At 40.7% G+C, this 13,826-nt stretch overlaps 1 protein-coding gene across 2 annotated transcripts in view; it reads left to right on the top strand.

Moving 5' to 3' along the window:
- Positions 1 to 13,826, top strand: part of VPS41 (VPS41 subunit of HOPS complex) — a 165,961-nt gene that overhangs the window by 92,119 nt on the left and 60,016 nt on the right. For both annotated transcript variants that reach the window (XM_077864096.1, XM_077864095.1), the window contains exons 8-10: positions 5,989 to 6,108; positions 7,290 to 7,436; positions 11,867 to 11,933. In XM_077864096.1, coding sequence (XP_077720222.1) covers positions 5,989 to 6,108; positions 7,290 to 7,436; positions 11,867 to 11,933 — 334 coding nt within the window. The remainder of the gene's footprint in view (positions 1 to 5,988; positions 6,109 to 7,289; positions 7,437 to 11,866; positions 11,934 to 13,826) is intronic.

The raw sequence follows: 13,826 nt of genomic DNA, 5'->3' as shown, positions 1-13,826 counted from the left end.
AGAAGAAAGAAATAGATTTTATTAAATGTCAGTGAAATACAGGCAGATAGTTTTGCTATAGTTAAATTAGTGTAGACTCTTTGTAAGAAAAGCAGCTTATCTTTTCTGAAGTCACTGAAGCAGAACTTTCCTTGGCATTCCTGCCAGACGGGGTGTTTCGGCTTGAAATTCCCATAGATTAGGATCAAAAAAGCAAATGGAGAGTGGATTTTGTGGTCCTTTTCCCTCCTGTGTGAAACAACCATGGGTCCCACAGAATGCTGTAAATCAAATCCCACCCCTGTGCTGCCTCCTCGAATTTAAAGAGTCTCAAAGGACAGTCATGGGAATGCTTCCATGATTACTGGTCCATTTAAGGTTTTCTGCTATGTATGGATTGGAAAGTAGGACTCGTGAGTAAGGAAGAAAGTGTAGTGGAGAGGGAAGGCAGAAATAAGTGCTTCAGGGGCCAGGGGAGGTGACATAGAGAGAGAGAAGCAGGCCAGGGCTAGACAAGCAGGAGAAGAGGGCATGGTGGTGATGGTGGAGCGTCGCACAGACACCGTTCAGACCAAACAAGAGGCCGGGTGGCATCCCGGAAATGAAGGAACTGTAGTCAGCTAAACTGAATAGAGGGAGGTGAACCTTAGAAGTCCTTCCCAAATTTGTGATAGGTTGTGTACAAGTTATATCCTCTGCCACCAAGCAAAGGGAACTGAACCAACATTTGAGGTGTAGGATGCCTCACGTCATTAAGATGCCAGTGTATCCAAAATTGCTTAGGGACATCACTAATGAAAGGCTGAGTAAATGGAAGGTTTGGGGTGTGATGCAGCTCATCCTGCAGCAAACAAATTGTGTGAGTAAACAAGGTAAGAGAAAGAATGAAACTGCTAGGGTCAGGGAAGCCTACTCAGTATCTAATGTTTATTGCGCCCTGTGCGTCTAGCAAAGTAGATGTGGTTTCTTTCCCTGATGCATTTGCCATGTGTGGGGGAGATGAAAAGTAAATACATGATTCCCACTGAACAATATAAACTGTAGTATTCCTTATCCCATGATAGGACCAGCATGACCCTAAAACATATCAGAGCCAAAAAAATAGGAGGACTTATAAAAGAATTCTAAACGAAGATCTTCCCTAGAGGCCATTTGTTTACAGAGCATTTCTTCTTTTTTCATCCACAAAATATGAAGGTAAAATTGATTGAAACTACTGCTATTTGAGAAACATCAGATAATAACATGAATCATGTCTAAAACTGTGATGCAAATTAGTTGAGATTTGTTTTCCTTTACAGAAAGGAGGATGTTAGCCTCCCCCTACCTTTTTCTTGAGCGCTCATCAGTTGCACAGAATGACGTGCACCGTCTGTACTATAAAAATATTATGGAAGAAGTTTCTTTGATTCCATGTCAGAGCAGGGTACATAAGATTTATTGTAAGAGAACTCTGGAAAGTCAGACTCAACCATTAGACCAGCTGAATTCAGAATTCTCTCCCTCCTTTTCTTCCTGCCCTCTGCTGGAGGTTTTCCTCGGATCTGGAGCAGGAGACAAAGGGAGGCCTGTCCAGCCGGCCTCAGCTTCCTGCTGTAAGCCACAGCACACCGACCGCAACAGAAGGGCTCAACTGGAATGTGTTTGGGTATTGGTTGGAATTGCAACAAGACTTCATTAACAGTTTTCTAAAGTTAATGTTTTATTTAAAAAGTAGCTACAGTTTATGTGAGTAAATTCTAATACATATTCACTGTGATTCAAACATTCCTTCTTTCTCTAGGTTTCATTGAATCGTTGATACTGTTTTGTTTCAACTATTGCCTTAAATTATCCTGATTATCATAATCGGAGAATGGATTTTCAGCCCTCTACGTATTAACACAAAAATAATTCACATGTTCCATGCAGACTAATTAGTGAAATAAAAATAAGTCTCCTATCACCTCTTTCTAGACTTAATTATGATTACTTTGTAAAGTATCCATCAGATTTTTATATATGGGTACACATATTTTGTTTAAAGGTCATCATATTTATTTTTTTTAAAGGGGTGGGGGGCAGAGGGAGAGAGAGAGAATCCTTTTTTTTTTTTTTTTTAATTTATGATAGTCACACAGAGAGAGAGAGAGGCAGAGACATAGGCAGAGGGAGAAGCAGGCTCCGTGCACCGGGAGCCCGACGGATTCGATCCCGGGTCTCCAGGATTGCGCCCTGGGCCAAAGGCAGGTGCTAAACCGCTGCACCACCCAGGGATCCCTAAAGGTCATCATATTTAATATTGTTTTTCGATCTGCTTTTTTATTTAATGGGCCCTGAACATCTTTTTTACATTAATAAACATATGTGTATAGTCATGGATGCATAGTCCTTGGTGATGTAGCTCTGCCACATTTTACTCGATCATTTCCCAGCTGTTATAAATAACTTTATATACTTCTTTACTCATTTTTCTGATCATTTCTGAGCATAAATATCTAGGTGTGGACTTCTGGGGTCATTTGCAAAACTGATTCCCCCACTGCTAAAGGATTTTCCAGAAAGGGTGTGAGTTAAGGGCACCTGGTTCTCTGAGCATATGCACCCCGCCCCAACCCCCAGTTCATTCTTCTTCATTTTGATTCAACTTTGTCAGTTCTTTCTTTTCTTTTTACTTTGTCTCATTTCTAGGACCACTGCTATGTTTTATGTGCTAATTTTACCAAACACTCATCCTTCCACAGATTGCTTAATTAAAAAAAAATTCCTATTATTCTCACATATCTTCAGAATGAATTGATAACATTTTGGAAGTTCTATAAATAATTCCTTTGGGGTTTTCAGTGCACTTCCATTAAAATCGCAGATTAACTACTAAAACTAAGGCTCTTCAGTGAGAATTTTGAGTCTTAATATCCAGGAAGATAATATGTCTTCACATTTCTGTAGCTCTCCTGTTACATCTCTCAATAAAGTATTTTTGTTTTTGTCATGTAGCTAGTGCATGCACATTTGTTTTTGTTCCTTTTCTTTTAGAGCTGTAGACTCACTCCCTTGTTTACAACTTCAACCACATCCCCTGAAGTTTAGATTTGCAGCATTTGTGTTCTCGTTTTCAAAAGTGCTCTGGTCACAGTATGATTTCCTTTCCTACTCCATATAGAGTATATATTATTTTAATTTCAACTTTACTTTGTGTTTCTTATCCTTTGGGTGTGAATTTGCTTGATTTTGTTGTCACCTAAGAACAGAAGAATTATTTTTAAAGTTCTTGTCCGCTTGATGGATGATCTCATTCATGTGGAGTTAGGAGTGAGATAGGGAATAAGGGAGATGTCTCTTATAAGTACTGTTGTTTTCAAATACTGAGTTTTTCCATATTGCTGGTATCTTTTCTTGTTCATATTTACTGGGAGAAGTCTATATTCAGTATTCACAGTTGTCGTTGCTGCAAATGTGTCATAGATTTTGTGAGAACTTGTCCAAATCTTTTATTCTGGACATGATAGAAGGAAGTTTTATGTTCTCCTTCGTGCCTGGATTGGAACACAATTGTCTGTTGGGGAAACAGCTTCCAAAGAGTATAATCATTGATGCAGCAGGAAAGTGATGTACGTGTTAAAAGCCTGCTTTCTGTAATCACTGAGGCACTTTAAAGTTTGTGTGAATGCTGCCCACCGCTTGTGGTGCACAGCCGCCACTGGTGGGCCCCCACCCCATTGCCAGCACATTTGTTTTCTTCTCCCAAGCTGTGTGGCCAAATGACAGCAGGAGTGGCTACTCCCATGACACTACCAATGCTGACCATGGCCTGTGTGTCCCTGAGCGCAGTTTTCCCCCTGATTCCCCTACCTCCACCCCATTACACTGAGCAGAAGGTGTTTTGGCATGCTAGTACCTACCCTACCAGCTCCTTTCCAGATGGGCTTTTTCCTGTAGGGAGTTAAATCTTGGCCTTCACTGACGCTTTCTTTCGGTCATGTTCAGTAGTTGTCTTAATTTAAAATTTGGGTCATATTTAATTTTCCTTGCACAGGTGTGGATTGTCCCCCTTTCATGCAGCATCGGTCACCCCTAGGTGGGATCAGAGGGAGAGGAATCTGATGCCGTGCCACACCACACTTTGCTCCTTGCTATCCAGCCAGTCACTCCTTCTAGCAGGTCATTATGGGGCACTCTGGGGGCACAGCCCACTTCTTAAAATCCTTTCCCATCTGATCCACCACAGGTGGAAGATAGACATGATCTTACCAATTCCTTATGTTTAATATAATTGTTTTTAGTTACCCATCTTTAGTGGAATGTGTACAGCAGGAGGCTATATTCTCAGGCTTTCTTCTCCTTCCTCAGATTTCACTTACCCAGTCACAAAATACTAAACACCTTCAGTGACCTTCTTGACTGTGTTTTTTGCATCATGGCCCAGGGAGAGGGAGAATCAACAGACAGAGGACAGATTTCTGGGTCTTGAACTGGGAGCAGGGAGGCATGGTAGTAGTGATTTCTTACTTAGAACCTGGACTGAGAAAGGATGAGACGGGTGGGAAGAGCTTCGAGAGCAAAGAGGATATCTTGTATTTGATGGGAAGACAGGATCCTATATGGTCAGTAAAAGCCCTCTCCATTATGGACTATGTGAGGCCACCTTTCTTTTACATGGATAATAGAGAACTTCAGACATTTATGTCATTTTAAAGTGACCATCCTCAGTGCATTTGTGAAGATGGACACTTCATTTTACAGTTTTGGTGTGTTGTCTGTGTGTGCCCCTTTTGACTGAAGGAGACTAAGTATTGAGAAAGATCTGTAAGAAATATAAATTAAATATGAATTTATTCTCTTTCTCTTGTTACCGATCTTTCCCCTTTAGAGGTGGGAAGGGACACAGACTATGCTTAAGATAAACTGAAATTTACTCTAAAGATTGGAATTTTTAAAAATCTGTGATGGAATCTATCATCAGCATTGCTTTTAAGAGGTAAACATATATTTCAGGATTGCATTCTGAAGTTATATATTGTAAATTATATATTATATAAATTATATATGTTATATTGTATAAATGTCTTAAGGGATTTAAATTGGATATATCAAGAAAAAATACTGTGTCAATAATGCATGAAATACTAGAACTACATTTTCACCAGTCTTAGATATTTTAACCAGTTAAATTTAGTAATAAAATTTATCTGGCAGAATTTTTTTTTTTTAAGATTTTATTTTTAAGCAATCTCTTACATCCAGTGTGGGGCTAGAACTTACAACCCCCAGGTCAGGAGTCTCATGCTCCACTGACTAAGCCAGCCAGGTGGACCCCCAGCAGATTTTTTATTATAGATTCTTTCTTTTAAAATAAAGACCCTAGCTAACTATAAACTATTTAAAGAAGCTTAATCCTAAAGCAAGTTTGTCTTATTTTATTTTTTTATTTTATTTTTTTTAATATATTTTTTTAATTTTTTATTTATTTATGATAGGCACACAGTGAGAGAGAGAGAGAGAGGGGCAGAGACACAGGCAGAGGGAGAAGCAGGCTCCATGCACCGGGAGCCCGACGTGGGATTCGATCCCGGGTCTCCAGGATCGCGCCCTGGGCCAAAGGCAGGCACTAAACCGCTGCGCCACCCAGGGATCCCCAAGTTTGTCTTATTTTATGAGATGAATTACTCTTCAGGCATCATTGTTAAATTATTTTTTGTGGGTTAAATGAAAAACAGGTTGCTCTCTGACTATTGCAGTTTAAACCATGACTAGTATTTTACTTTCAAGGAAAAAATTATGAGATTTTGATTTCCCAAGTTACAAAATAAATTAATTTCTGGGCAATCACTTGAAGAACTTTCTGTGACACGAACTGACTAATCTGTATTTTCTCCATGAATTTTGGTATTTTGGTGCCATCTTGTGGCTTGACGTTGTAGTAACATCAATCAGTGGAACGGCAAAAAAAAAAAAAAAGAAAAAGAAAAAGAAAAAAGAAATCTAATATATGCTTCTTAGTTTTAAAAAATCTTTTATATTTGTCCCTAGTTGCTGCTATTTGAACGATCTTGGATGAGCAGATGGAAGTCTTCTGTTTTGCACGAAGGGGAAGGGAACATAAGGAGTGTGAAGTGGAGAGGCCATCTGATTGCTTGGGCCAATAATATGGTAAAAGCACATCTTCATCTTCCTGATTCTTCTTCAGAACCAGAAAAGTGGCCACCTTGGGAGAGCTGTGACAAAGGGAAGGATGCCACTGACTGCGGTGGTCTTTTCTAAGACATACAAGTGGAAACACCCTTGTACCTGGAAGGTTAAAGAGATTAGATTGCCTTTGGCTTTCATAATAGAGTAATTCCCAACATATGCTGGGCTTTGTTTTGGAGTAAGAAACCTGAGCCATGGAGAATAGCCAAGAAAATGAAAAGGCATCTTAATAATTGAAGGATTGCATTGGGAATGTGGTGTTGAAAATACCATTTGCCTGTTAGCCAAGGGCAAGTAACAGCCACTATGGAACAAGAACAGGAATAGCCAATCTTGTTTTACTCCCAGTACAATCACAGGTGAAAAAGAAGCCCGCTTTTTAAAAAGTAGATTGTAATTTTTGGTGTTGCCTCCTATTTAAGGTTTTTACTCAATATGAGATAGGGTGAGTAGAAAGTTTAAAAATTAGCTTTTGACATCTGGCATATCTTTTGGGATTTCAGGGTATAATTTAGTAAATTCGTTCTGTTCAGTTTTAAGTGGTAGACTTCTCCCAGAACCTACTTTGCTATTCAGGACTTTTCAAACTTCTCCCAGGTCACAGTTAAAGGTAAGCAAACCTGTGACCTGTTGGTTTATTTTTAGTTAGCTGCTTGCTTGATGTTTCCATTTCAATGCTTTAAAATGTCAGGTATGGTTTTCTTTACACATAAAGAAAACGCAGGTTTGTCAGATTCAAAGCTTTTCTAAAAAAAAAACAAAACAAAAAACTCCACATTTCTATAGTGGAACAATACAATTAGAAGTGTTACTTGTCTGTCATTTTGGAAATGTGGTGCTTGATATCTGTCCATTTCACATTTGTGTTGTATTTGAGCCACCGATGCTGTCTGCTAATAAACTCTCTTTTGTCCAGGAAGAAGGGTAGAGGTTTTCTTTTGTTGTGGGTTCTCACAGGGTTTGTGGAGTAGAAGCTTTTTTTTTTTTTTTTTTTTTTGCATGGCTCCCAGCCGTGCTCAATAAACACTGTCAATATTTTGCAGTGCTAGTTATTGGTGGTGTATGGCAGTGGCTGTTAATAAATTTTTCCTTTCCTTTCCTTCTCCTGAGGAGAGGACGCTTAATGCAATTGTATTTTCCAGGGTGTGAAGATTTTTGACATCACCTCAAAGCAGAGAATCACCAATGTGCCCCGGGATGATATAAGTCTTCGCCCAGATATGTATCCCTGCAGCCTCTGCTGGAAGGACAGCGTGACGCTGATTATTGGCTGGGGGACTTCTGTCAAGGTGGTTTTGCTTGTCTTTATAATAAGTCTGTGTTGTTATAGATCCACTGAGAATGGTCCAGAAGAATATGAGTTCTTGAATGGCTTCTTGGAACCAAAATATTTTCCCCTGAATATTATCGTCATGTCCTATTCATTTATGCTCAGATCCTCTCATATGCATCAATTTGGAGATAGTCTTTCTTTTCCTTGCCATGCAGAACAAATTGTGAACTCTTCCTTGTTCACAATGGTGCTGCCATTTGTGATCATCTTTAAATTTCCTGTCACCCGTTGGCCTTAGCTATTTATGGAACCTGTGGTTGGTTTCGTTGGTTTGTCAGGTTTTCCATTCTTTATTGTTCTTTCCATTACCCTTAGCTTCTTCATTAGCATTGATGGTAGAAAAAGAACTCTAAAGCTAAATCATCCCACTTGCTTGGTCATAATTGGATGGAGCAGAGGCCCAGACTTATTATTGATAAAATTAGGGGCTTTTCTCTGGCATACAACTATCTGCCCTTTGTGTGCCTGGGTAAATGAAATTTAGCCATTCTACAAAGCTCATTCACATTTATTTTTCGCGTGCCAGTGTTTGCCTTGTATTACATATTTCAAACCCAAAGTTGTTGGCTTCCCTTTAAAAATATATAATTTAATCTAAACAAAATAAACAAAAAATTAGCTAAGAATAGTGTAAGAAAGTATCCCAGCTTACTCAGGCTTTAAAGTTGGACAGGTTTGGGATCAGTTCCAACTTCACATACTTCCTGAGTGAGCCTAAGCCTTACTCTCCTCATCCACAAATGGAGCACTGATTGAACACCTGTGTGAGCTCTGGGGAGAATTAAATGAGGTAATGTGTACAAATAGCTGAGCATAGAATCTGACATATTGCAAGGGCTTCATAAACCTCAGTTGTCATTGTTCCATGAAATTCTAGAAAACTCTTGAAAGAGACATGGTTATTTGAAATGTACTCTTCTCTGGAAAAGGAAAGCATAAAAATTGTTAGTGCAGTGCTTCTTATTAAGCAAAACAAGGATTGTTAACTTGAAGTAAGGTCCTCGTGACCCTTAGGTTTGTATGATTCAAGTTCTTTCTTTCTTATCATCATGCATGAAATGAACATAGCCTGATTCATATTTAGAGTAGCAGAAGAGGTGTGCCCAATAGTCTAGGATTAAAAAAAAAAAAAAACTAAACTAAAAGTGATTCTCTAGTCTCCTTACCCTGTATTTGTGGCTACTCATCCAATAAACTCATGTTCTTGATTTTTTTTTTTTAATTCCTTAAATGACCAAGTGGCTTTTTGTTGTTTAAAGTTGTGATTTTCTTTTCTTTTGGGGAAAGACAAGGACAATTAGGCTATAGGGACACATAAGTTTACTGATTGCTACCAGAAAAGCTGTCTCTCTTCAGCTGAATAATGGCCCTCAGAAATAGCATGTCCTAACCCCACAACCCATAAATGTTTCTCTGTATGGCATGACCTACCATGAGTTAAGGATCTTGAGATGGGAAGATTGTCCTTCTTGATCTGGGTGGTCCCTAAATGCAGTCTTACATTCTTATGGTATTCTTACAGAAGGAGCACCACCACAGAGAAGTGGAAGGCACCATAAGCGGGGAGAGGGGGACTGCCTTGCTGACACCCCTCCCTTTAAAGCCCTATCCAAGGGAATGCCCACAGCCGCCAGAAGCTAGAAGAAGCATGTCACAGAGAGCTTCTCCTCTAGAGCCTCTTGGGGGTGTGCAGCCCTGCCAACACCTTGATTTGGGTTCAGTGAAACTGGTTTTAGACTTCTAGCCTTCAGAACTTTGAAAGGACAAATTTCTGTTATTTTATTTAATTAAGATTTTATTTATTTGTTAGAGCAAGAAAGCACAAGAGGGGGTGCAGCAGAGGGAGAGGGAGAAGCAGGTTCCTCTCTGAGAAGGGAGCCCAATGTGGGTTTGATCCCAGGACCCCAGGATCACGACCCGAGCTGAAGGCAGATGCTTAACTGACTGAGCCACCCAGGTGCCCCACATTCTGTTATTTTAAACCACCAAGTTTGTGGTAGTCTGTTAGAGCAGCCATGGGAAACTACCATGCTTTCATTGTGCCCAAATCATGATCCAACTCATATATGTAAGTTTTCATATCAAATGTTTCTTTTTATTGGGAATTCTTCTTATTCCAGCTCAATTAGCAGGACATTGGGTGCTGCCTCTCAGTTGAGAATCCCACCCCCCCAACCCCCCCACCCCCGTGTTCTGCCGAGGCGGAAGATAGGACATTATCTCTCCTCTCAGAGAGCAGTCTTGTTGGGGAGAAATAGCCACACATTGTAGCAGAGTGTGCAGTTAGAGCTAACCATTTCCTGTTTTCATTCACCCATCAATTACTTACTGATGTGCCAGGCAACAGTGTTGGGGTGTTGCAGATACTTAAAGGAACAGATGAATTCTTTCCTGGGCAACTTTAGGTTCTAGGGGGAAGATGGACAAACAAGTGACTATACCATGTTGTTATTGGTAAATACTGAGGGAAGTAGTTAGGGAAATGAGGAGAGGGGTCAGGGTGGGTGGCATTTAATGTATGTCTGTCCAGGGAAGACCTCTCTCATAAAGAATGTGTTGTTTGCCAGAGATCTGGAGGGAGGAGGTCATGCAGCTCGGGGGAGAGAGGTGTCAGCAGGGACAGCAGCCAGGGCAAATCCTTGAGGCAGGAGTGTGATTGGTGTGTCTTTATGGGACATAAAGCCATTCTCACCATGGTGGCTGGAGCAGGTGTGGAGGAGAGGAATAGAAGACCTGAGGGAGAGAGGGAGGTGGGTGCATTATGTAGGGGCAGATCATGTAGGGCCTCACAGGCCTTTGTGTAATCTTTGGCTTTTAATGTGAGTGAGATGGGAAGCCAACAGAGGGGTTTTGAGCAATGGACTTAGTTAAATGATCTAACTTGGATTTTGAAAGGATCACTCTGCTATGTGGAGCCAAACAGCAAAGGGGCAGTGAAGATGAGAGACTGGGGAGAAGGGTACTGCAGGAACCTCAGTAAAAATCCTGGTGTGTTAGATCAGCCTAGTGGAGCTGATGGGAATGACTAGATTCTGGATGTATTTTAAGGGTAGACCTTCATAGGATGTATTGATGGTTTGATGTGGGATATAAGAAAAAGAAGTCAATGGTGACTCTCCTTTAACCTGAGAAGCTGGGAAAAGGAATGTAATGAAGCCACCTTTTACTGACATGGGAGAGACTGCTGATGGAACACGTTGAGAGGGAAAGTCGGGAGATGTTTTTGTGTGTGTCCGCTTGAGATGCTGTTAGACACCTAAGTGGAGAAGTGGAGGAGACAGTTGGATGGAGCAAATTAGCATTCCTGAGTGAGAACCTGCCTGTCAGTGCAGAGGCTCTTGAAATCATTGATCTGTTGTTATGCAGGATGGGAAGTTAGGATAGTGCTTCACTCTCACCTACCTGCACCTGCTGCTACTGCTCTGAGGCACAAACTGGGATAGAGCTCAGACCACAGAACTGAGGAGGGGAGAGGAGAGCCCAGCCGTCAGTACCGCCAGTGTGCTGGTCTTCAGAGAGGTTGTAGCATGGCCAGAGAAACAGTCCAGCCTTGGCATGAGTTCCTTTTTTGGGAGGAGGCTTCCTCCCCTGCCAGGAGATGCCTCTGCTTTGTACTTCTGTACCCCCCTCACCTTTGAGTGAAAGGACTTCTTTTTGTGGCGTCCTCACTGCATCATACTCTAAGAAGAGAACTGTGTCTATTTCTCAAAACCCTTAACTCAGGGCTGGTGCTCAGTAGTTGCTCAAAGTGCTGGTTAATATTATATATGGATTACTTTCTATTGGTTAATATTATTTATGGATTACTTTCTATTATTCCCAGGACTCTGGGATCATGATATATATAATACTATATATTGTGTTATTATAATATATTATTACATCATATTATACACTGATTTTAAAAGATTTTTTTTAAATTTTAAAATGAGAGAAGAGGAGCATGATACCACTTATATGTAAAGTATTACTTAGCAGTGAAGCAAATGACTGACATGTAGTGAGAACACAAGCCTAAAGTGAATGTTGCTCAGGTTAGTCACTGGGTGTTTTGGTTACCACAGCTCTATTTGGACGATGGTAGAAGTAGGCCCTAAGTGGAGGTACAGAAATGGGTCATTGGAAACATGTTAAACTGATATTATAGGTTCCCTTCTTCCTTTGTCCTTGAATAAGACTTTACTGAAGAATAATGTTGGAGAACATAAGCAATGGTTCCTATGTGTCATTGAAATTAATTTCTATCATTTTAAGTCATCAAGTGGATTGTGTGTGCTCCATCTTGGGGCTACATGGCTAATTTAACAAAACTATAGTATATTGAATGAAATGTTATGAAGATTTTTCCATCAGATAAGTAAAATAACCTGTGAATTTATTTTCTAGATCTGCTCAGTGAAGGAACGGCATGCCAGTGAAATGCGGGACTTGCCAAGTCGATATGTTGAAATAGGTAAGCCTTCTAGGAGTGTAAGACAACAAAAGAGAGTCCATTTCAATAAAGGGAAACCTTAAAATCGTGTTCCTTTTCAGAGCTCATCACTTGGGACCTTAGTGAAGTAGGTCAAGAAGCTTTTGTTTTTAAGTTTTGAAACTTTGCTATGGAGACCCTTCTTTCTAAATATAGTTCTGATTTTCATGCAGTACTTGATAGTTGGCTTTGAAGTTGAATAACCATGGGTTCAGGTTCTGTTGTTTCCCACCCGGACTTTGGGCAGATTTCTGCATGCCTCTGCATTCTCATCTATAAAATGTGGGAAAGAACACCTTTCCCTTGGGTTGTTCGGAATTTGGAGAGTTCATGCATGCGCAGCTCATAGCAAGGTACTGACCCCTGGTCCTATCATGTGTATTCTCTGAATATACTAATTTTCATCATCACTGGTCTGGTCCGAACTGCCATAATCTTTTCTCTGGATCACTACAGCAGCCCCCTGACTGGTTCATCTGCCACTGTGAATTATGGCGATCTGGTCTCCCCACTGCAGTCAGCACACAAATCAAATCATGTCGCCACCCTTCAGCCCATTCCCGTTGTATGTATCAAGGAGATGAGACTCTGGGCGTGAGAGCAGGGATCTGTGCTGCCCTCACCCCTCCCCAGCCTCCACAGTGTTAGCTCATACAAAGCTCTTCCTTGGTCTCTGCACTGCAGCCACACTGGCCACCTTCCACCCATCCATGCTTCTTCTTCAGGTCCCTCTAGAGGGCTCTTCTTGCCTTTTTATACTTCATTGACCCTTAATCATTCCTCAGCTCAAGTATTGCTTGAGAAAGCCCACCGGGAGAGCACACTGGACCTTGTCACCTGGGTCAGACCTTCCCCTCTGAAGCATACGTGTCACTCCCCTTCTTACACCTATGTCACTTGCTGTGATTTCAGTGTGGGTTGGTCCCTTCTACCAGACAATTCTGTCTCTGCTCAGTGTTTGTATCTCAGGGACATGGCACATTGTAGATACTGAATAATACCGAGTATTGAATGGACTCAAGGAAACACACATTTAGGAGACAGATGTGAAAGATGATCTATCACTACTTTTTACATCTTAGTTTCATAACTTAGTGTGAAAGTTATTCAGACAGAAAGGATGAAAGCAGAAGGACTTTTCCCAATTAAACAGATATAGTAAAAGCTATTTTTGGATTATTTAGAACCAAGCAGGAGGAGACAAAGTTGTGTGGCAAAGTTTTACCGTATTATAAGTCAACTGGAAAGTTCATTTGCCTCTTCAGATGATGGGTGGGCAATATCACTTTGATGGGTCCTTATAACAGGGTGAAGCTAAATCATTTGCACACGACTGTGTTTCTAAAACCAGAAATATGTGTATTACTCCCATGGCTAATATGGTCACAGCTTTTCAATCTGGGATGTTTTGTACTTTTTAATAATTTTTTGCCTTAGAGGGAGAAATCCGTGCATAGTTGGGATTGCTCTGAGTGTGGACAGAACAAGCATCTGCAGGATATAGTGGTCCTGAGAAGAACTGAGAGGAACAGGAAACCAGAGACGACTGGAAACTCCCAGGTCACGGTCATTATTTCAGTGTCTTCTGCCTTCTTTCCTGCCTCCTAGCAAAAACCTCTGAACATGTCAGTGCATAGTGAGAGAAAGTATTACAATATTTTAAATACAAATGAGTGAAAAACACACACACAAAAAAAACCCTAAAGAAAACCACAAAAAAACACTCTGGGAGTTTTTAAGGTTGGAAGAATTGCCAGGAAGGCATAAAAGTGTAGCAAGCATCCTCTTCTCTCCTCAGCTGATGTCCATTGCTCCGCACAAGGCATGGGCCGGTGCTCTCTGTGCTTCACCTGCTTCGGTTCACTTCCTCCTCAT

The sequence above is a fragment of the Canis aureus genome, chromosome 21 (genome assembly GCF_053574225.1).
Source record: "Canis aureus isolate CA01 chromosome 21, VMU_Caureus_v.1.0, whole genome shotgun sequence".
Lineage (NCBI taxonomy): Eukaryota > Metazoa > Chordata > Mammalia > Carnivora > Canidae > Canis > Canis aureus.
Note: the sequence above shows the minus strand (reverse complement) of the source record. Positions and strands in the feature narration are given on the sequence as shown.